The sequence below is a fragment of the Thunnus albacares genome, chromosome 8, assembly GCF_914725855.1.
Source record: "Thunnus albacares chromosome 8, fThuAlb1.1, whole genome shotgun sequence".
NCBI lineage: Eukaryota > Metazoa > Chordata > Actinopteri > Scombriformes > Scombridae > Thunnus > Thunnus albacares.
Genome location: NC_058113.1, coordinates 17,233,864 through 17,258,164, shown reverse-complemented (window position 1 = coordinate 17,258,164; position 24,301 = coordinate 17,233,864). Strand labels below are relative to the sequence as shown.

At 41.5% G+C, this 24,301-nt stretch overlaps 1 protein-coding gene across 7 annotated transcripts in view; it reads left to right on the top strand.

Moving 5' to 3' along the window:
* Window positions 1–24,301, top strand: part of kif13a (kinesin family member 13A) — a 40,706-nt gene that overhangs the window by 5,313 nt on the left and 11,092 nt on the right. For all 7 annotated transcript variants that reach the window (XM_044358431.1, XM_044358430.1, XM_044358429.1 and 4 more), the window contains exons 3-24: window positions 8,034–8,046; window positions 11,175–11,235; window positions 12,159–12,251; window positions 12,828–13,008; window positions 15,662–15,749; window positions 16,285–16,419; window positions 16,523–16,635; window positions 16,745–16,856; window positions 17,116–17,328; window positions 17,450–17,560; window positions 17,652–17,786; window positions 19,734–19,864; window positions 20,125–20,211; window positions 20,317–20,492; window positions 21,266–21,485; window positions 22,333–22,495; window positions 22,685–22,828; window positions 22,928–23,077; window positions 23,364–23,528; window positions 23,625–23,798; window positions 23,909–24,060; window positions 24,139–24,271. In XM_044358431.1, coding sequence (XP_044214366.1) covers window positions 8,034–8,046; window positions 11,175–11,235; window positions 12,159–12,251; window positions 12,828–13,008; window positions 15,662–15,749; window positions 16,285–16,419; window positions 16,523–16,635; window positions 16,745–16,856; window positions 17,116–17,328; window positions 17,450–17,560; window positions 17,652–17,786; window positions 19,734–19,864; window positions 20,125–20,211; window positions 20,317–20,492; window positions 21,266–21,485; window positions 22,333–22,495; window positions 22,685–22,828; window positions 22,928–23,077; window positions 23,364–23,528; window positions 23,625–23,798; window positions 23,909–24,060; window positions 24,139–24,271 — 2,950 coding nt within the window. The remainder of the gene's footprint in view (window positions 1–8,033; window positions 8,047–11,174; window positions 11,236–12,158; window positions 12,252–12,827; window positions 13,009–15,661; window positions 15,750–16,284; window positions 16,420–16,522; window positions 16,636–16,744; window positions 16,857–17,115; window positions 17,329–17,449; window positions 17,561–17,651; window positions 17,787–19,733; window positions 19,865–20,124; window positions 20,212–20,316; window positions 20,493–21,265; window positions 21,486–22,332; window positions 22,496–22,684; window positions 22,829–22,927; window positions 23,078–23,363; window positions 23,529–23,624; window positions 23,799–23,908; window positions 24,061–24,138; window positions 24,272–24,301) is intronic.

Genomic DNA, 24,301 nt, shown 5'->3' with positions numbered 1-24,301 from the left:
ATAACATTATTATGTTTTACAGACATGAGAGCTGCATCATAGTTGTCATGTAACTCTCTGCCAGAAAGTAAATAAGCATATTTCCCAAAATGTTGAGCAATCAGCCACACATTTCTCTGTTTCTCTGTGTAGTGTCTGCAGGTTAGGCTAACCCATTGTTGCTAACTTTGAAGCTAACCCCCTTCACTTTTCCAGCAGTTGGGGAAACAACAGATGAGACTTTTCTTGGTCTTGACAAGCTGCAGCATTTATTAACTGACACACTGTAGCCTGTACTGTAAATTTACTGCCAGACTGACAACTTACTGCTAACCTTTTCCTCTGCTCCGCTCGCATTCACCGTCACTTTTCTGCCGCTCGCTAACTCACTCAACCACGCACTCACCGCAGTTACGCACACATATAGCGTACTGCTGTATTCCTTAAACAGAGCTACGCTATCAAGAGTTTCCTAAGCAACGACACAGAGGTTAACTCATGTTTCGAAACAGTGTTGCACAGAGGCTCCCAAACGTTATTGACTTCTGAATGCATGGATATTTGGTGTTATTTTTGGCATTAAAACATTTTTTTTGGCCTGGCGGGGGTTCTCATTGGCCTGGTGGCCTTCCAGGCCTCTAGAATTACGGAGGAAACACTGGCTGTGTTAAATTTGGTTGCATCCCCCACTACAGTCTGACCTCTGTGACCACCTGAGGCCACCCCAATGTGGTCAACATGTGTCTTGTTAAAGCCTTTACAGATAGCCTCTAATGCTCTCTGTTTGTTTGTTAACCCTTACGATACACAGATGTAAAAGACACTAAGTTTCCCTCTGTTAAATAAAGGTGTTGACTAGAGATGACAGTCTCTGGTTTTGTTTAAGTTTTGGAGGTTGGTCACATTTTCTCTCAAGTCACACATGACCAAGTGTCATCATGCTTTCCAAAACAAGCCTTTACTAAATGACAATGCTGCCTTGTCCAATGGCTGCCCTCAGGAATGTTCCCTTTGTCTTTCCATTTTGCTCGCTATGTGCAATCATCAACCTTTCCATTCAGTAAGACATTCTCAGAGTTAGTCGGCCTAAAATACAAACTATGAGCCCAACTCTTTTCTTTGAGACTCCATTGAGGCATGCTATTAGGGGAAAGTGTTGTGTTTGCTGCTGATAAAACGACTGTAATCCCTCGAGGTCTGTTCCCTGTTTGTTTAGAGGGTGGGACATTGTTTACATCTTCATGCAGAATTGAGAAAAGATGGCGTCCTCCCTCTTTGTCAAGCCTGTGCCTCATTAATCTCAGATGTGGCTTCTTATTCTCTGAAGGACGTGTACATAAAATTTATTTTTTTTTAAAAATCCACTCTCAGTATGTTTGTGACTGACATTTCTTCCATAACAATTCTGGTTTTCCTTCTCATGTGATTCTCTCAGAAGAAGCCTTTTGAAGTTATGAAGCTGAATTGTATTTACATGAATTTAATGTCATGGTGGGGTAGCTTTATTGCGGACTCACTTTCAGTCTCATTTAGGGGAAGTGGAGCCTTGCAACCAAATCAATTCCTTTCATAATCTTCAAACATGTGATTGCTGTAAAAATACATTAGGTATATTTATCTCAGCAATCAATAACTTTTTTGATATATTTTGAACTTTGGGAGCATGCTTGCTCTGGCTTTTGGTGTCTATTGTCCTTAGCAACCACACAACAGATCTATTCAGATAAATGACATCGAGCAAGCAGACAGGGTCAAAGGAGGTGTGTCCTGGTAGTAAATGTGTCACTTCGTTTCCCTTGGGGAGGAATCCTTACCATATTGAACAAATTGATGAACTTCACTTTCTTTTTGGCTTGTTTGTTGTCTTTGAGGCAAACCAGATTTAAGGCTTGAGAGCAGATGTGGTCAGTATCCCTCGCTGCGTTGTAACATTCACACAACTTGGCCCACAGCCTGCTGACCCAGCTTGTCACAGTTGTGTCAGAAATGCCGGAGAGGATCAAATTAGACCCTGCCTGCATCATATGTTGTGTTAACATTTGTTATGGAAACTTCCAAGTCCCACACAGAAGTCGTTGTGAGCATCATGTGCGCTGCTGATGGCGGTGCTGTTCATTAAGGCCTGTTTTTAAGATTCTTAGCTTGGCTTTCATATTGGAACTTTGACTCATGAGGCTGGTAGGTTGTCTTGCCTCCATGTTTACCACGGTTGCTTAACGACAGTAGTTGCCAAGACACAGAAATGTTCTGGAGTTATGTTGATGACCTAATGAGTGATATCCCCCAGCCACCCCAAATATTTTCGTAAGAAGCTAATTTTAGTGTGTAGAACAAAAGCTTAAAGTCCCTCTTCAGTCAAAAATGTGTTTTTCTTCTTGTTACTTCAGTTGGATGTTTGAGCTTCCCTGTGCAGAATGACGTAGGTGCAGAGTTTGACACTTGAAAGCTGTTTTCACAATCATCTGCTGAAAGTGGAGAGTTTCTCTGCGCTCATTGAAAATCTAAGTTTAAGGCGTGTGCTTACAAGCAAGATTTGTGACATCACAACAGTTTTTAAGCCAATCCTGGTCCGGTATGCAAATTAAACAAACGTGATGTGGAAACTTGAAACCTCTGGTGCACATACACTGAGAATGGACTTTACAGTGAAGTAGGAGACATCTTATAATCAACAGTTATACAAATTAGCAGATTCATAGATTCTGGGGAAGGAGTAGACGTCATTTTAAGAATTTTTAAAAAGTAATTAATTTTTTTTTGTGGAAAGAACATATCACACATAAATCAATAGTCAAAGGAGAGAATTTTTCTATGTTTTCAAACATGTCTGGAGGGGGTCTTTATAAACATTAATACATTAGATATGTTATAAAGCTTAAAAAGTTCTAGGAGTTGTTTGTGTTGCAGGATTCAGAGCTAGCAACTTGTTTTACTGTTGTTTTTGAAATACTATCCTGTATATAAACCTCTGACTTCAACCAACTGTCATGTTTGCTTAGGAATCACTAACCCTAATAAAACAGACAGTCTGGTCAATCTTACATTAGACTTCCTTGGAATCATCTTGAGTGTAATTGGTCAGACAAGAGACCCACCCCCTCTCCTGTAACTCTGCTTGGCATTTTCCTGCTCTCTTGTCTTTCGTGCAGCAGAGTGACCTCTGCTTTGAGTGGGTGGGGACCAGTTCTGTTCTAAACATACAGGAAGACAATTTGAAATGTTAGCTCGCAGCCTGCGAGAGCACAGTGCTCTGTAACCCAACACTTACACACACACACACACACACACACACAAACACACACACACGCAGAGCTCTGAGCATTGTGTTTGGCTCCAGAGCTTGTTGAATTGTAATTGTCTGAAGCATGTTGACGGCCAAAGAGGGAAAAGAAAGTCAAAGGCGGTTAAATGGAGGTTTAAAGTGGTGGCGGACGCATAGTTTCAGTGACAGATCAAAAAGAGGCAAAACTACAGTATGTTTATGAGAATGTGTGTGTGTATGTGTGTGCACAGGAAAGATGAATGCCATAAATGTCATCTCAATGGGGGATGAACCTCATCTATGTGATTTACATATTCCATGTGAGCAGCAGGATTATGTCATCAGAAACTGTTGCAAAGCCTGCTAAATTGAGTGATGACGAATCGGACAGTATATCCTTCATGCCATGGCGAGTGAGGAGCTGTGCCTTTCTAGATTAGGATTTATTTCTGGTGGCTAATTTGAACCAGCCTGCTCATTTGAAGAGGTGTCAGATTAAGTTAAATGATACATAAAAATTTGAAGTACATGTATTTGCCAGCTGTGTCTGAGCGTGGGCACACAGTGTAATATTTTTAATAGTGGATAGATGCTCCACTGGGTGGATGATACAGTAGATTAATCTGGTGTGTTGCCTACTGGGCTAGAAGAGTGCAGTTTTCGGTGGCATAATAACCCAGTGGCCTTAATCCAGCCGTATAACCACAGGGGGGATTCCACTGCTGCTCTCCCACTCTTCGTACCTTCCTTTCGGGCATCAGCTCACATGGATTTTGAACTAGAGGGCAAAGAAAGATGCTGTGTTTCATAACAGCCATGTGTGAGCTGACTCTTATCTGACCCTCAACAATGGATTTAAACATAATCGCAGCCTCCCTCAGAGGAAGTATCCTCTACTAGAAGCGATAAGAAATAAGGATTTGGCAGATAAGATCAAAATGTGCTCCTCTAAGCTGTCTGCCAGGAGTAATACAGAGGATAGAGGGAGGATAGAGTCATAGTAGTATGAGAGGCCATTTTCACCCTCAGCCAAGTTGAAATCGTTCATGGATGCCTTGGCATCAGGTAGCTGGAGGCGTGGGAGCTCGAGCGAGCCCTTGATGACACACTCATTCAGGCACACAGAGCAAGCAACCCCCCAATAGGACTTGGGGCTGCCATGCCCGCCTGCATCTGCCTCTGAGGGGGGCAGAATCTGATGCTATCTGGCACTTCTGTGCCATACATGTGTGTTACACACTTGTTCAACCACAACATAGCTTTTAATAAGCCCTCAATCCATGACTTGACATGCATGGTGAATAATAAGCAAATGGCCTGAGGGCTTCATGCTTGAATCATTTGCACTGTACAACATTTGCGACCACACTGCCATTGGTAGCATTTCTTAACTGGAATGACATAAACAAATGTACTGTCATTGCAGTTTAATTATCATGTGGAGTGTCAAGTCAAATTAATATCAGCAGAATATCGCTACATTTACATGCATTTAATATACATAGAATATCCGCTGCATTGAACATAGTCTTGGTATTGATAGAAGATGCAGAAAGTCCAGGACTCACTTTAATAACATGATGTTTTCAGACCTCAGACCTTCATCAGACAAAATTCATACAAACTGTATTGGAGGTGCTCATCGACCTTAATTTATATGCATTACATGGATGATGCTGTTTGTTTGTGTGAATTTTGCCTGATGATGGTCTGAGGACTGAAATGTCATGTTTTTCATAAAGTCACTTAGTTACATTGAATGATATACACAGGAGTTGTTAGTCACAGAATGGTACACTTTCATTCACATTCACTTTTATGATTCAGGTATGAATCCCATTCACTCCAACACTGTTCTTCTCTCTGTAATGTTGAATTGAATGTCATACGTTCCATACATTCCATCCTTGCTACAATGAGAATTTTAGTAAATATTTGTCTCTGATATCCAGTTCCTTAGATATCTTTCCTAAGTAGAAAGAGAGAAAAGTGAACTCAAAATCAAATCCTTATATACTGTTAGTGGCAGCTTGAACATCAGCCCAGAAAGGCTGTAAGATGGGACAAAAACAAAAGATGTGAGTGTGATCTACTAATAAGTGCCCACATTGTCTCCAGCATTGGTTCTGAAGTCCAGTTTGTTTTGATTTTATTTTTGGGCTTATGAAAAACCTCAAACAGTTCTTCCAGCAGAAGCCTCTCCAAGTTTATGAGTTTGTAGTGGTCATCTGGGTGTGGATTATGAGAGTCCAGTTCTCTTTCCCACTTTTGCTTTATGTAGTCTGTTGAATTGTTCTTCATCAATGATAGACTTAGATACAGGTCCCCAATTTTCTGCTTGGTGGGTTCCAAGTTGTATGCTTTAATAAACATCTGTGTAACATCAGGGGGTTCTTCCTTTCTCAGTCCCTTCACCTCTTTTACATAATAGTGCCGCATTTGCAAGTATCTGTAAAAATCTTGTCTCTCTAGACCATATTTTTCAGATATATACGGGAAGTCTACTGATTCCCGAAACGTCATGTTATTTAAGTGAGTTTAAGTGACGGACAGTTTGTGGGATTTTGTGTTTTTTTTCTTTTCACCATAACGTATTGGAAAATACTGGAATTTTTACAATAACCAGTAATAATGTAAAATTTCAAACAATCATACATCCTGCTGTTAGATAGGAATCCCTGACAGAGAGATGTAGCTTCCATTGTTTCTACAAGCAAGATACAAAATTGCTAAGAAGGACACAGATCTGTGGGAAGATTAAAAAGATTATGTGGGAAGCAGGGTGGGAGAAGTGGAGTCTAATGTACTTAAACTTATTGAGGGGAGTTCATAACATTGTGGTAAGGGGAGGAGGTAAGTATGGACTGTGTAACAATGAGTACAAGTCTGAAATGAAGTTGGTGTTTAGAATTGAATACAATTCTAATGAGACTTTTATGAGGAAAGCTTGGCGCTATGAAATCCTAAATATAGCCAGTTAGATACAATTCCCTCCATTGTCTTGTTCTGCATTCCCAGCATACCAGATTTGGTTGTGTATACTGTACCATTGCGGTGACTCTGCTATACCGTCCAGGCTGCATGTCTCTTGTCTCCATATTACCATGTGTGTGTGTGTGTGTGTTTGTCTCTAGCTCTCTCTCTCTTTCCGCTCTTCTGACTGTCGTCCTTTTGTTCTCCACAGGGAACATCTGTACTCCGTCTTTATATTGGTTTCCCAATGTTAACAAGGCTGTAGTTGTTGTCTGTTCATTTGTTATCATAGCTCTCCCACGTGCATCTATCATCTTTGACATCTCCAATGTGTCGCAACACTGACATTTTTTTTTTTACCTTTCAAGTTAACATGCATGAGGTAGTCATTGGGATGTGGTCAGCAGTCCGGGATCGGAATTCTACTGTGCCACCAGGAAGTATTTTAGACCCATTCTCCCCTGCTTGTCTGCCTCTGATCCAAGGCTCATAGTTCCTCATGGACATCCCGTCTCTGCTCTGCAGTATGATGGGACAGACCAGAGGACAGGGCCCTGCAGTCTTTGTCTGCTCTGATTAAGACCGAGTCTCAGTGGTTGTCAGTGGCCCAGATTCAGATTCAGGGTATGAACCCAGTCGAGGCCCTCTTCCTTTTACTCCCCTTCCCCTCACTCTCTTTCTGTCCCTCATTATAATGAGCTTGAGCACATTTAATGGCCTGCATGTAGTCCTCAAAGAATATCTGTTCATAAATCCTACTTGTTTGACTTTTTTTTTTTCATCACATAAAAACCTGAACAGCAGCACACATTTGAAATGAAAATCAAAGTGTAGAAGAGTATTTTCGTGGGTATTACAGCTCTCTACAGTAGGCGTGCTATTATCGGTGACTCAGCTCAGTTTGCGTGGCACACTCTGGTGCAGTGTTTCCGTCTCACTGAAGCAGCCTGCCTGCCCTCTATTAGTTACTGTGTGAAGGTGATGCCCACCTCTGTCGCTGTGCCAGCAGATGCCTGCAGGAGGGATGTGCTGACTGTTGAAGGACAGGACTGTGGCAGATGTAGAAGCACCAGGGTGGTGGTGTTGTTTCACAGCATCATACTGCAACATGTATGTGTATCACGGTATCACCCCAAAACACTCCTAATTTCCTAGCCACTTATTGTAGTGGCTGTAATATTTTTGAGGAATTATAAAATTAATATTTAAGCTTTCTGCTTTGGGGAATTCCCTCTTCAGTTTAGAGAATAATCCTACATAATTTAGGGACATATATGCGACCCTTTTGTCGTTAGTTCCGGCAGCTGGTAATGCTGAGTGCAGCTTCCCCAACCTGGCCTCTCTGTTAAGTCCACAGGCATAAGAGCTATTTACTCAACAGAGTCAGTGGGACATTGAATCCTAAATCTCTTCCCTTCCATACGCTCCACTGGCCCAATTATGAACCCAATCACAGCAGCACCTAACACCAGGAAATGCCACTGCATGGAAGTGAATGAATGAATGAGTGAATGAATGAATGAATGAAGTGAATACTTGAGAGAAGGAGTGAATGAAGAAGTCACAAGAGGAATTTAGCAGTGTAGACAGTTAGAACAAAGTCTGAAGTTTGTTTTCAATGCACATACTTCAATTCAAAAAAGATGTTTGTGTCAACACAGACAATGGTAGGTTTCCTACTGTGAGGAGCGCAGCTGCATGTTCTGACTGCTAAATTGTGTCAATGCTAACCCTTTTATTTTGTCTCTGTGTCTCTCTTTCTCTGGGCTCACCCGTGGATTTCTTCTGTTTATGATGGATTGTCCATCTCAATCAACAGGAAACAACCTAAGGTATGTAAGTTTCATCTGTCTCTATTGCTACAAATAAAAACAAACTGGCCAGCATCATCAGAGCTGATGTGCAGTGTCAGCAGAAACAGTCATTAGTTATTTTCACTGCAAGTAGCTGTCTGTAGTGACGCCTCACTGACTGTCCCTGCATCATAGATACTAAAATAATCCAGTTGCAGGACACAGCACAAGCAGCACAGTTCCCCTGAGGGGCTGAGAAGCATCCTGCACAGATCGATGTACTGTTGTGGCGTCGTTTCTAGGGACATGATTGAGAGTGTTTTAGTAGTTTGGTTGGTCAGCAGGAGCCGGATAGATGTCCGTGTGAATGTGTCAGCGCTCTAAGATCTCGTGAACACCCACAAAGGCTCTACAATGAGAGAGGGATGAGCGCGGACACTGGGGCAGTGTGTGTGCGCATTCAAAGCTGCATTGTTGGAGTGCACCCCCACCTCCCCCCTTGACAACACGCTGGTGACTAGCTCAGAGATGTTTCACACACCAGGGACGTCCTTTGTGCTCAGTGCACTCTGCCGCTGACGGGACCAGGGAGCGTTAGTGTGGGCCATGGGCGTGCGTGGTCTCTGGGGCCTGTGAACCTGAGTTACCCTGTAATACCCTTCAGCTAGACAAGCACGTGGCTGTCTGCTAAGTTATAGTGGCACTAGTCTCCCTGCATTCTAAAGGGGGAAACGGAGGCTGCAGTCCTATCACATTCAACCAGTTTTCATCCCAGAAATGACAAAAAGCACATTGTGCTTCTCAGCTTCATCATTATTTGTACTGCTGATTAATAGTAATTGTCCAATCAAGAACAATTTGTTGCGCAGTCACACCCTCTGGCTGCAAAGAGACAGACCAGAGGAGATTGAAGCCCTAGTTACCAAACCAGCCCTAATTGAGAATGATGGCACTTTTGTTCCTTTGAATGGCACCCACTCACTTGTCTGAAGTCACAAGAGGAGGTCTTGTTTTCAAAGCATTCAGTGATCTCAGTGCTTCCCATGCTGACTGTGCAACCAGTGGTTCCCTGGCCAATAGCCCTTATTATGATTAGAGAGGAGTTCAATTATTTTGGGGTATTTGTGTTGGGGAAAGTGATTTGGCAGAGCAGCGAGGGTGCACTGAAAGCCAGGAGTAGTAACATGTGCATCAGTGCTGAGCTTTCACTGCAGGATGACAGTGTTGCAGCAGTTCTTCCAGCAGCTTGAAGGAAGTCTTCAAAAGAGAAGTGGCTATAATCTATGATAGAATACTCATTTATTTTTTATTTAGCCTTTATTTAACCAGAAAAGCCCCAGTGAGATTAAAAATCTCTTTTACAAGAGTGTCCTGGCCAAGATAGACAGCAGTAACAATGCGTTGCACAAAAAACAACATAATGATAACTATAAATATGCCACAAAATTAGAATTTAATAGAAATGCGATTATAAGACCTTGAATAAAATGTGTGATATAATCACGTAAAAGATTCCACCCTAGAAACAAGCTAAATGGTAAATTAAAACAAGCAAAGAGTTGTCTAATACTCTAAACTAAAACCAATCCAAAAAAAAAACTTAATGAGGCTAAAACACATCAAGAAGAGAGAGCACACAGTTTCTGCACTGATAATTTAAAATCACAAAGAGAGACAATATCTTTCAACTTAAGATCAGTTTAGATACATAAAAGCTCTTTTACCCATTTTAGTGCAGACATTGGGATATTATAAACAGCGTTGGGCAAGTTACTGAAAATTCGTAATTAGTTACAGTTACTAGTTACTGCTCTCAAAAAGTAATTGAATTACTTTACCAAGTACGACATATAAAAAAGTAATTAGTTACTAAGGAAAGTAACTTTTGTATTACTTTTAACGCAAAAGTGTAACAAAATCTCAGAGTTCAATCCACCTGGTAAAGTATCCGTTTTGTTTTCCCCACAACCAAAAATCAGTCCAGTTCAATCCAGTTTCACAAACATAAAAGAAAGACATCTCAAAAATCCACTCTAGGATTTACCACTGATCCACAACTCAAACTAGGAATAGCAGCGACAGTTCAGTAACAGGTATTATTTACAATATATAACGTTCTAACTCCAGAGACAAGGCTTATGTTTTACTACAAGTTGGCTACAATGATGCGACTTTATGACACAGCTCTGAGACACGGTAAGCTCAGCTGATGTTGTGTCTCTTGTGTGTGCATTTGTCTGCTGTCCTCTGCAGTTGTCCACTATTTTCACAAAAGACAAAAGTAGCACATTTAAATTGTAATTGCATTGTTTAATTTGTAAAAGTAATTCGTTACATTGGGAGTTACCGCCAAAAGTAGTAATCTGACAATAAGAAGTCTATAGTATTAAATATGATATTCAAATCAACTAAAATTAATTATAAGTTCTTGTCAGGACCCTGATTTACAGAGGTATCCTGGATTTGAATGTTTAAATCAACATGAGCGTAATGAACCCTCAGTAAGTGTTTGGACAAGCAAATACAAGATATGCTGCATATGAGAGTGAATGAGTGAATATGCAACATATTCACTAACAGTAGCTGTTCTGTCTGTGAGGAATAGGGGTGTTTGGTGTAAACGAGGCTCTTTCCCGATAAGCATCCTCTCTGTGTCATCCATCCAGAGCTCATGCAGGTGTCTCTGGGACACAAGGCAAGGAGTCTCTGCTTGCTTGAAGTCTGTGTTGTGAAACCCAGCGCTGAGGGCTTAGAGCCAGCCCGCACCACCGGCTACGGCCCTGTTTCCTTGGAGACGAGGGTCATTGGGTGCTGGAATTTTCTTGTGGGGAGCGCTGACCCTGATTTATGAATTCATTTAATTCCAGCCACTATCACAAAACACGGGGGCAGCTAACAGCAGATTTGTGCAGACAGTCACGGCGTGGCCTTAACGAGCATTACCTCGAACAATACTCAGTTAGACTTCATCTCCCTCGCTCAGACAAGCTCAGTCCTGCTGATTTACTGCACAGCACAATAAGTCTGCTTTGTGCCTCACAAGAAGAAGAAGAAGAAGAAGAAGAAGCGAGATCACTAGTGAGCAGGATCAGGTTGTGTTGTACTGTACATGCTCAGACAGGTGTAGAAAGTATTTACAGAGCCTTTGCTGTCTCCTCCTCATGCAGGTGTTCGCCTTTGACCACTGTTTTTGGTCCATGGATGAGTCCAACGTTCCCAAATATGCCGGTGAGTCATAAGTGTTCATGCTGAAACTGATCCTTCGCTCATCACCCAAGAACTCAAATCACTGGCCATGAAAAGAAGCTGCTTGCTAAGCTTTGTGCAGTAATAGCGCAGGGAAACTCCCCACTTGATGGAAAGCTGTTGTGTGCATGGTGTGTGTATATATGATCATTTGCATTTTGAGCGAATAAATTAAAATATATAAACAAGTTAGTTGTCTTTGTGTTGTCTGGAAACTATAAAATCGTCGTGCAAGTTTAGTTCAATGCATACAGCACTAAAATACACTTGAATTTGTATCGTATACAACAAATAACAATGCAGGTTGCTCTAATTTGCATTTCTTACCGGTGTTATACTTTTCATACGTCTACTCACATGTTAAATTCATTTTTTTTCAGCTACCATTCATTTTCTTTAATGAGTCCTGCACAGAAAAGGTTACAGCTACAGTTTTTGTAACATCCATAGAAAAGATGTTATTACCTCCAGTACGAGACAGATTTCCATAATCATTATAGATATTTTTCTTGTCGTATCACTCTCATTTTGTAATGGAAATGAAATGCTTACATCTGCTTTGTGCTGAAACGACAAGGCAATCTGTTCACTGAAGGGCTCCCTCAAGGGCCCGGGCCAATGCTTTATTTAGCTCATTAAACAGCTGTCCCATTCAACTGGAGCACGACAGTGAGCAACACAAGAGATTTCTCTACACGGCCCAGCATTTTCCACACGACCAGACAGGAATCTGTCACCCTTCACAAACCTTCTCCTTCATTGTTTCTTGTTTTAATAGCCCCTGTTGATACATTTCACTGATTTCACCAATTTTACCACAAACCTGACAACTAAAAGTGCTTATATAACTGAATGGTTTATGTGTTTACCATAATCTCCATGGTGACTGATTCTTTGTCTAAAAGGCCAAGAGGTGGTGTTCAAGTGCCTTGGAGAGGGAATACTTGAAAATGCATTCCAGGGATATAACGCCTGCATATTTGCCTATGGACAAACAGGTAATTGAAAATCCAGATGAAATTTTCACTAAGTCACTCATTTTTTAAGTCTTTTGGTAAATCCATTAGACCATACAGTCTGAACTATTTATCTATAACAAATGGCCTGTGTTATACTCTGTGTTAAGTCCCCTAAGTATATTTGCGGGCCAAATCGTCGTGCAGATATCTCAGTATAAAGTTTAAAGAACAAGGAGACTTGTATTTCTGATCACACTGGAGGAACTCATATCCTTCCTGGATCAAATTAGTTCCTTTATCCCGCTTCCGCTCCTAGAGGGGAGCACGTAGTTAAGAGACACACCTATCCTAACACTTTGAAAAGAAGAGCACAAATATTTTAGTGGCCTGCCAGTCTCCTGATGTATGAGTAAATTAGTTTTTTTGTATGCTGCAAGCATCACTTTAATCTTGATGGGAACTAAAGGGGCTGGTTTGATAACATTAAGAAATCAACTGAGAACCCTTTTTTAAAATTTTTTCTACATTTTTGCTGAAAAATAACAGGATACTAAATCAGGGGGAAAAAAAGAAAAGTAGAAACTCAAAAGTTAAAACTCTGCTATCTCCACCCAGGTTCAGGCAAGTCATTTTCCATGATGGGGAACGGAGAACAGCCGGGTTTGATCCCTCGACTCTGCTGCTCGCTGTTTGAGAGGGTCCACAGGGAGGAGAACGAGGCCCATACTTTTAAAGTGGAAGTGTCCTACATGGAGATCTACAATGAGAAGGTCCGTGACCTACTGGATCCCAAAGGGTGAGTCCGATGTGCGAACTTGTACTTTTCCTTTAAAATAAGCAAACACGTGACCTGTATTCTCTTGCCGAATTTAATGAGCTAATGCTTCGGTAATGCTTTGGACCTGGGGTGACAGACGCAGCTGGTTACACAAACCATGGTGTAATTTTCCTCATAGGCTCGATTCACTCCAACTCCAGCACGACCAGTGACCTCTCAGGCGGCTCCTACTTTGCGTCTCTGTTTATAGCTCTGTTGTGTCTAGTTGCTTGAATGGAGAGGGGGGGGCGATGGCGACAGAATGATGCGAGTAGGAAGCTCAACCCAGTCATTTCCTGCAGAACAGCGGCCAGGATCATCTTCTGACACTGCTGCATTCTTCGCCTCAGTGGTCTGATGTGGGTTGGCAGACAGACTGCAGGGGAGGGCGAGCTGTGAAAGAGAGTGTTTCAGGGACATCTGTTAGTGAAGCTGAGAGCAGGAGAGTGGTCAGAGCAGCCTGTGAGCCGAGTACCACAGAGGGACTACAGTGGATCGCTCTGTGTGCTGCAGATGTCTGAAGATGCAGCCAGACCCATTTCGATGGCAACTTCCTCTCGCTTATATAACAAGCCTCACACTCACTTGATCCCCCCCATCTATCTGCCTCTGTGATGTGTAGGATGAAACATCGACTGGGGTATAGATATGTGGTATAGAGTCAAGTGTAAATAGGATCTCTGTTCCTGTGTCAGGGTCCCTCTGTGAGTTGGTAGCTGACCATGGTCTTTCTAGCTGTTATATCCTCTTGTTTGCTGCAGTGGGTGGTAGATTACTCGAGTGGAAGCAGGGAACCTGGTTTCTGCCAACCTCAGTAGTTCTGTAGCCACAGGGAGAGGGATTCAGATTGATTGACTGATTGATCTATAGGATTTCTCCTCCTCCTCTTCACCTGCCTGCCAGGTGAAGAGAGGCTTCAGTTCAACCACCTTCATCATCACCCTAGGTTGTGATAAAAACACACATGTATTTCTTATTAAAGGATAAGACTGGAAATATTCTTTATTTTTGTAACTGTCAACGAATCCCATGAAAAGAGTAAAACCAACAATGTGTTAGTCCATCTTTCAATAGGTTTCGACCTCCCCAGCCTGCCTGTTGCACTCAGCCCCAAGCCAATTGGTCCCCATTCAAGACCTACATTTATAAAAATGGGTCACAAATCTATAATTTATTCCTTTATGATAGCTAACTAAAAAGCTTGGCACTGTACTTTTGGGTAAGTGTTACTCAAACAGGAGTAAATGCCTTTTTTGTGGATTATTTTCAGCGTATGGCTTATTGATGTGTTTTCAAAAGTTATTCGAAAAACTATGGCACAGGGGTTTAATCTGGATCAGATTTCGGATACACAGACAGCACCTTTTAGTATGATCAGTTCATTGTTGGTTTTTGTCTTTTCATTGGATGATTGGATGATTTCATTGGATGAAGAAAACTATAGAATATCACCAGATTTATCCTTGAAGAAAAATGTTATTGCTCTTATTCCAGAGCAAAGTCTTGAAAACAATTTACTGGGTTAGAATTTAGAAAAGAGTTTAGGAAAGTATCCTGACATAAATCATGCAGTTTCTTAAATGGCAAGTCTATTTTTCTAATTGTCAACTAATCATATGAAAAAACTACCATGTACAGTACCGTCTGTGTAGCCAAGCCATGCTATCGCTTATCCCTCTGTGACATAGAGCTCCATTGTTGCACAGAAACGATTAATGAGCCACACTGCTGAGATGGGTGACATGTCTCTTTACTATGATGAACATGGGTACTGTAGTCTATTTCGAGTCAGTCTGACATACAGTCTTGCTGCTGGAAATACACACTAGTGCACCAAATCCATAGCTGAAAACAGTCCCCTACCAATACACTGTTTACTCCTGTTTGAGCAACCTTTGCTTAAAACTACAGTGCCCAGTTGTTCCACAAAAATTAATCAAAATATTATATACTGTATTATCGTGACCTGTGTTTAGAGTGTTTAGAGACAGGCTAACACGTTACTGGTTTGGGTCTTTTCATGCATTTTGTTGATATTAATTAAAATATGAAATAGCAAATAAAAAATTCAGAAACTTTTTACATGGATATTTTTTTCATGTAATAACTTGGCATCAAACTTCTGTTAAAATGATACTGCAATTTGAATGCCTGTTGATGGAGAGGTGATTCAGCAGTGCATGCAAGGCATGAAAGTAGTACGAGATAGTAAAACTATCCAATAGAGATGCCAGAGATATTTACACTATTTAACTTTTCATGAAATATCTTTGTTACCTAATACTAAAACTAATTTTTCAGAAAAAATTGAAAGCATTTTTGAAAGAATGCCAATGCTTAAATGCCAAAGCACTCATTAAAGTTTTCTTTCATTCTGACCAGACACTCATGGTCAGAAGAGATGCTTTCAGCTTCTCCTAAGAGAGTATTTGTTGAGCTGCCATAAGAGCCATTAAGTGTTACATGAAAAGGACTTCAGAGAGAGAGGAAATTAAATGCGCACTCATGTTCAAATTTTTTCTTGGTTCTTTCTTTTTGCATATTTGTCCTTGATTGGAAATAGTTAATATTCCTCCCTTTTTCCTCTCCTTCTTTTACTTGTACTCACATGTTGCCTATTTTTTCTTTTAAGGAGCCGACAGTCCCTGAAAGTTCGGGAACACAAAGTCCTGGGTCCGTACGTGGATGGTCTGTCTCAGCTGGCTGTGACCAGCTTTGAGGTGTGTCTTTGATCCTTCTGAATCCACCCTGTATCACTGACCAAAGAGCCTCATATTTCACATACGCATAGAAATGATTTATAGCATCTAGCAGAAACGCATGTATAACATATCCGCAGTTGTCAAGCTGCTGATTTACATTCGGAAGAACCATTTAGTTGAAAATCCTCCCAAGTGTAGACTCTAATGACACATGTTCCTGATGTGGGATGTAGTCATGGGGCTTTGTGTAGTTTATATGCCAAGCCTTGGCAGGGCCTTCCTTAATTAAGTTTAAACATCTCCACCCTGTTCCTCTTAGCTCTGGTCTGCCTGATATTAGTCCGGCAGTATTCGCAGAGCCTTGGCCCACTGCCTGCTGTGACCCAGCTAAATCACATGGCACGCAGCCATATGTGAATACTGCTTCCCTTTATTGTTATCATAATGATCCATTTGTAAATTTTGCCTAAATCCAGTTAGTTTTTTTTAGTCAAACTTTAAAACATATTTTACATTTCTTTCTCTCTTGAACACCCTCTCAAAATCTTTTTAGGACATCGAGGTGCTGATGTCAGAGGGGAACAAATCTCGCACAGTTGCAGCCACCAACATGAATGAGGAGAGCAGTCGATCACACGCCGTCTTCAGTATTATTGTCACACAAACACTCTATGATCTACAGTCTGGGGTCAGTCCTTTTTTTTTTTTACTTCATTGATGTTTATCCTATCCTATAAATGTTTGTCTTAACATGGGTCTGACTGTTTGTGTGTGGTCATGATGATGAACAGAATTCAGGGGAGAAGGTGAGCAAGTTGAGTCTGGTTGACCTGGCAGGAAGTGAGAGAGTGTCCAAGACTGGAGCTGCTGGGGAGAGACTCAAAGAAGGCAGCAATATCAACAAGTGGGTATATTTTTAAAATCCTTTAATGCATGAAAATGTATAATGCCCAAGTAATCATTTGAGAAGTTGGTATTCTTCAAATTGAGTTGTTTTTTTTGTGTGGTTTTAGGTCTCTTACCACCTTAGGCTGTGTGATTTCTGCCCTGGCCGACCAGTCTGCAGGAAAGGGGAAGGCCAAATTTGTGCCTTACAGAGACTCAGTCCTCACCTGGCTACTGAAGGTTTGACCCTCAAATTGCAAATATTTATAACTGTCTTCTGTTGTATTTATTATAATATCTTGTGATAGCACTAGATGTTGCCTGAAATGTTGATTCCACTGAAAGCTGACCAAAATATTGGACATGTGTCCTTTATTGTTGCAGTGTTTGCACAATACACATAGAGAAAACAGAAAACTTAACCACCTGTGTTTGGTGTTACATAAGCTCCATCTTTGCCGGCACATAACTCTTCCTTGTGATGTTTTTTCGTCTTCAGGATAACCTTGGTGGAAACAGCAAGACAGCCATGATAGCCACAGTGAGTCCAGCTGCTGATAACTACGAGGAGACTCTGTCCACTCTACGCTACGCCGACAGGGCCAAGAGAATCGTCAACCATGCCGTGGTGAACGAAGACCCCAATGCTCGGATCATTAGAGAGCTCAGGGAAGAGGTGGAGAAGCTCAAAGTTCAACTCTCTCAGGCTGAGGTGAGGAGACTTCGAGTGGACCCTGAACGCTCACAAATATATTCATGGTCAATTTGCCATCACTGACACGATGATCCAGTTTCCACTCGTGCTCATTTGCTCTCTCTGTTCTTCCCATCAGTCCATGAAGGCTCCTGAGCTGAAGGAGAAACTGCATGAGTCTGAGAAACTCATTCAGGAGATGACTGTCACCTGGGAGGAGAAACTACGAAAGACAGAGGAGATTGCCACTGTACGCACATCTGTCTTAAAAAGACGCCATAACCTCTTTTAATTCAGCAAAATTATGCTTACAGTTAAACTGTTATTATCTGTGTTTACAGGAGCGTCAGAAACAGCTGGAGAGCATGGGCATCTCTTTGGAAACATCTGGAATTAAAGTGGGTGAAGACAAGTGTTTCCTGGTCAATCTGAATGCAGATCCTGCCCTAAACGAGCTACTGGTCTACTACCTGAAGGTAATGTGATAATCAATGTGATGCTATGTAATGCTGTTCAAGATGACTGCTTCTGGTGCTGATAGAGGTTCACTGCATTGCTCAAGGACACTTAAGCAGGATAACTGGTTGCAGATATTAGGACGTGAACCATCCTTGCTACTACGTCACCCTGCTGGCTGCAGTTCCACATAACTATTGAGACGAATTTGTGTGTAATCTAATCTAAAGGTTGAAAAACTTGAAGTCCAGTTGACATGAGCCGGATGACTGAGAAGTCATCCGGCTCAGTGTGGATAATAAATATATTATCCACACTGCAGGGCAATGTCATACATTTATTCCTGTTCCAAGGATTCATTAAAAATCAATATCATGCTTATATTGCGTTAAATATTTATCCCAAAGATGACATTTTTTATGATGTCAACGTTAAATAAAATGGAAATTTTGTAGAAATCACATACTTCAGTATAAAATTCATGAGCTGAACAAAATTTAAAATAGACAACTGTTGGTCTAAATAGTACTTAATCACTCAGTATTATCACGGCTAAGTGGGTACTGGAGAAATAATTTGTTGTTAGGTCTAGTGGAATGAATTACCACTGAGCTCTGCAGATAAACCAGCTACTAACAGGCCACAACGTATACTGAATGGCATTGTTTCCTGTAATGTTGCTTCAGTCGAGCTGTGTCCCCAGTGGCTCACGTCTCAACGATGATTTCAGATCTTTGATGAGAAGATTGTCCAATTTTATGCCAAAAATTCTTGCCACTGTGCTGAGGGCAAAGTTGCTGCAAATTGACATTTTACATTTTCACACTTCCGCAACCAAAGCTCTTCCTGAGGTTTCTTCTTTTTCATCGTGTTAAAATGTTTTTTGGCGAGTTTTCCTTACCAGGATTGAGGGTCTAATAAAGGTTGCCATTGTGCAGATTTGAAAGCTCTTTGGGCAAATTTGTAAGTTGTAGTTTTGGGCAATTGAAATAAAATTGTCTTGACCACATAGATCGGTACAATTATAGATATATTGGTCTACCTCATTACTATATATTGTTGTTGTAAAACAATTGTATGGGTGAAGGCCATGACAGATAGGAGATCTTGGTGTCAGTAGCCAGTGCTGCTAGTATAATTTGCTAATGGCAAGTTTTTTTCCCAAAGCTGCTGCCAAAGTCATAAATCCAAACACCTCGTAACGGCTAAATCCAAGCATCTCGTAATGTTTAAAGTTTTCACAGAAGCCTAAAAAAGCTCTCTTTATAACCATCTTTTTCTGAGGATTGCTACAAAAAAGTTAGATGCTCATTCACCCACTGATATTACAGTTTATTGTTAACAACACACAACCACTACCTCAGCAGTGTGCATACCATAGCGTTAATATTTACCATTGACAGGGGCCCTGAATCATACTGTAGCACATATGTTGCAGTGATCCAGATGACACCATGAGAGCAGAGAGGAGTCCAGTAAGAGCAGGTCTGGACTCTGCAAAGCAGTGAAGTAGAACAACCAACCAGCTAGCTGGACCTGTAAGAGCAGAAGCATGTGAGAAAGCAGCCAGTGCAGCGCACAGAACAACACGCCTTTGTATGGGTTCTGCAGGCCAGCCTGGCATATCAGTGTGGAATGACTATGGTAATGTTAAGTGGGTTAGTTCACTGCAGGGTAGGACATCCTCTAGAAACTGGGATGTTTGTTTAACAACGCCCACTCCACAATGTGAGCAACAGAAGTTTTTTCACTTAGGTCTGGTTTCGCTTTGGTTTTATTCTTGCTTTTTTCCCCAAATTGAAGCATTAAATTTCATTATTTTGCAATACTCTTGTGCAAATTAGTTGAATAAGTAACTATTTGCAGCTCTTAGGGTTATGACCAAAAAACTGGAACGAGACCATGAATGTAATTATTTTCAGGGCTTTTATTATCATTTCCTTAATCTTTCCTCCACCTGTGTGTAGGAGCACACACGTGTGGGTGCTGACACGTCTCAGGACATCCAGCTCTTCGGGATCGGTATCCAGCCGAAGCATTGCGTACTGGAGCTCTGCCCAGATGGTGATGTCACCCTCATGCCCATAGGGAATGCCAGGTGAGTTACTATACAACATACTCTCTATCTACTGTATCTCCCTCTGTTGTCTGTCCTTCATGGATGACTGGACCTTCAGTGATTCACATGACCTCACTCAGCAGGAATCTATGATCTGAGCCTCTCGCTTTGATATCAGAACCATGTCTCCCTCCCACTACAAAGGAATTGCACGTTCTCAATTAGTTTTCCATGTACAAAGCTGGACATTATAATGTGGTCTCATTAATAGATTTTGATGTCTCTGATGTTTTCTACAGGACCTGTGTGAACGGAACAATGATTGATTCCTTGATGCATCTGTGGCACGGAGACCGTATCTTATGGGGCAACAACCACTTTTTCAGGTCAGGTTCAGGTCTTGTCATAAGTTTGGCCCCAAATGTGTGAGCAGTGTGAACACATGAAGTTATACTGTAAAATCACTGACTGAAAGCCATGCCGTGTTGTAGGATCAATCTGCCTAAACGAAAGCGGCGGGACCGTTTGAAGGAACTAGAGAGAGCTTCTCCCAGAGAGAGCTTCGTCGAGGTAGATGTGGAGACCGCCAGCGAGGCCTCTTCTGAGCAGGACTACAGCTATGAGTTTGCTCAGATGGAGGTCATAATGAAGACTCTGGGGAACAATGGTATGATTAGGATAATCTGCCTTCTACAATCTACATGGTCCTTAAGCCTTTCAGGCGACAGCTTTATGCAGTATGTGCTGGTACATGAATACAATTCCACTTAGGTTTCTGAACCTCCAGCTTGTTCCAGCTACTCTGACCAAACATCTTTTAAAAATGCCATTACTGTAAAACAGTCTATCCTACATAGAAAAACCCAAATGTAGTGTCAATTCTGAAATATTCTGTCAGTGTTTTGTTGCCACAAAATTTTAATTTTGATTGTGAAATTGAGCCTGGGTGGAGCTGAGGTGGGACAAACAAACTACCAACTAACTAAGCAACTACCAACATCTAAGCAGCAAATTCTCACAATTGAAACACTTGAGGCTGCGTTTTTTTGCTTGATAAATAAAAGTAACTGATTATCAAAATAGAATTGATTCATTTTCTGTAAGCATTGCACCAAAATTTTCAAGTGGCAAACTAGAAAAACTTTACAGTAAGAAAAAAAATATGAACATAATGTGGAAGAAAGTTATTTACATAGTCATTTATAATTCAACTTAATGACAGAAACAGCAATTTATGGTTAATTTAAGTTTTTAATAATTTTAAGAATAACTTTATTTGAATTGTATTGTAATTCAAATGCAGGCTTCAACACTTAGGTTGAAGTTCCTGTTTCTTTACTGATGAAACTCAGTCCATTGCTGCTCCTGTAAGTTATAATTAAGAATTGTGTATTAGATTGTAAAACTTATTATTTTTCATGTGTGTGTGTGTGTGTGTAGACCCCATGCAGAATGTAGTCCAGGTTCTGGAGAAGCAGTACCTAGAGGAAAAGCGGACAGCTCTTGAGGAGCAGAGAATGATGTATGAACGAGAGCTGGAGTCGCTACGGCAACAGCTCTCTCCAGAGAAAACACCGCAGCACCACCGCAGCAGCAGTGACCGCCTAACGTTCCCTACGCACACACCACACGGCAAGCTGCGACTGTGGACAGAGGAGCGGTTAGTGGAACATGGATACACAAACGTACACATACACAGAAAAGCACATACCCAGATATGTATGTACTGTATGTGCACATGAGCAGGGCCTGAAAAAATGAGGCATGCTGTCATTTTCAAACTGGTGTCAGTTCATCATGTTATCTAATACACTTTTTCTGAGTACCCTGCTTTAAACAGAGATGCATGACATACACACAATATCCACCTTACTAGATGCACCTTGTGACATGTAGAAGCAAATATTCATCACAGAATATCCAAACATTTTTTAAGCATGGATTAAACAAGGTGCTGGAAACATTTCACTGGGATGTTGTGTGTTGCAGCTCCTGCAGTTTTATCTATAAAGCATTATTAATCCTAAAGATGTCTTGTGGAACTGAGATACAGTACGACCAAAGCAGTGAGCGGGGCAGTGAAAAATCTAAAATTACTGTCGTCTTCATGAAATAATCCTGAGATGAGACACTTACTCTTTTCTAAAAATATCCATTTGAAGGCTACAGTGAATGGATGCCCTTGGTCAGAGTCACTGTTGTGGTGCACTGTGGCATTCAAACTATGCACAATTGTGTACCCACCTCCATCACTATCCTCAAACATATAAACCAGGCAGCATACTTTATCCTGGATTAAGCCTCAACGTCTTCCTCTCTTTTACTTTGCCATTCATATTAAATTAAAGCTATTGTAGTTTGTGGAAAATACCAGAAAGAGAATAACATCTGAGATGTTGGAATCAGTTCATCTGGCAAGATCAAACATACACATTTCAACTTACTTAAATGAACTTCAACTTACTTTTTCTTTTGTTTCGTTTTTTTCTTGTGTGTATGTGTGTCAGGGATGAGCTTTTTCGTCAGAGTCTTTCTCGACTCAGGGAGCAGGTCGTGAAAGCCAACACCTTGGTGAGAGAAGCCAACTTTTTGGCAGAGGAGATGAGCAAACAGACTGACTATCAGGTCACCCTTCAGATTCCTGCAGCCAACCTCAGCGCTAACCGCAAGGTCAGACCCCTGAAAACTCAGCAGTCACATGTAACAGAAATACTGTATGGTATCTCATTGTTACTGATTTTATTGTCATTTGTTTAGGCCTTTAGGCTGGACATTTCAAGGTGTCATTATCTACTAAATTATAATTAAAAGTTTATAGTTGTAAAGAAGTATCTAAACTATTCATCCGTTTTTATATAGCGTGGAGCGATAGTGAGCGAGCCAGCCATCCAGGTGCGCCGGAAAGGGAAGGGAACTCAGGTGTGGACCATTGAGAAGCTGGAGAACAAACTGGTGGACATGAGAGACCACTACAGGGACTGGAAGGAAGGCACAGAGGAGATAGTAAGAAACAGATGACCAGAAACAGGAAAAAGAAAAATGCTAAGTAGATTTTAAGATTTTGTTAACTGGATTATTGTATCTATTCATCTGTTTTTCCAGTATAACAAGGCAAACAGTAAGCACTGTGACCCATTTTATGAGGCGCAAGAGAACCATAACCTGATAGGAGTGGCCAACATCTTTCTGGAGTGCCTTTTTCATGATGTCAAACTGCAATATGCTGTCCCCATCATCAGCCAGCAGGGAGAGGTAAGGGTACACCATAAAGACATTAATACAGAGATGAATTATTCATGGTGCAGCTTTCCACTATTCCTATTACAGGAAGTCTGTATGAAAGTATTATAGACAATATATCAAATTAAAGAAAATGAATAATGTACTACTCGAAATTTATTACCACAAAGTCCAGATGTTTATTTTAAAGAATGAGCATATGCAAACTTTTGTTTCTGTTTCTGTTTGTATATCAAGGACATTTTGGACATTTTTTTAAATTGGGGAGATGATTTCTGTCTCCCCCCTGTGTGGACAGGTAGCAGGCAGGTTGCATATTGAGCTTATGCGAGTCAGTGGAGCTGTACCTGAGCGTCTTTGCGGGGGAGACGACTCGTCAGAGAACTCCAGTGAGAGTAGCTGCTACGAAGTCATGGACACCAACGGGGAGATCGTCCACATGGCCAAGAGGCTCAGCTGCAGGGTATGAGCAACATGTCCAAGACATACTGATGACTTCCACGGTATATCAACACTCAGTAACTCAGCTTCATCTTGTCTACGTGTGTCTTCGCTGCAGGTGCGGATCAGGGAGGCGACGGGGCTGCCTCACAACCTGTCCAACTTTGTCTTCTGTCAGTACACCTTCTGGGAGCATGGCGAGCCCACTGTGGCTCCTCCAATGGTCAGCCCAGACAGACCTTCCCCTCGGAGCCCGGAGGCCCAGTTCACTGTCCAGTTTGATCACTGCAAGGTGAGAAAAAGGAGCTGCTGATTGTTTCAAACTGAAGTTAATGTTAATGCTTTTGTTAGTTACTTTTATATGAAAATTAACTCCACTACAACACTCTTGTCTGTGTGCAGGACTATGTTGTACATGTGACAGATGAGTTTTTGGAGTTTATATCAGACGGAGCGTTGGCAATAGAAGTGTGGGGTCACCGCTGTGCTGGGAACGGACGTTCACTCTGGGAGTTGGATGCATTAGAGGCCAAGACCCAGACGCTTCGAGACAGGTAAATGTGTCACATGTTGCGCTGACAGACAAACACAGACTTTTACACGTCACTAACTTTGGCTGCTGCACGTTCAAGGTGGAGTGAGGTGTCTCGCAGGATCGATCTGTGGGTCTCCATCCAGGAGCTGAACGAGCAGGGAGAGTATTCGTCTGTGGAGCTGCATCCTGGAAAAGACATCAGCACAGGAGGAGTCTTCCAACTCCGCCAGGTCAGAGACAAACTATGAAGACGTTTCCGT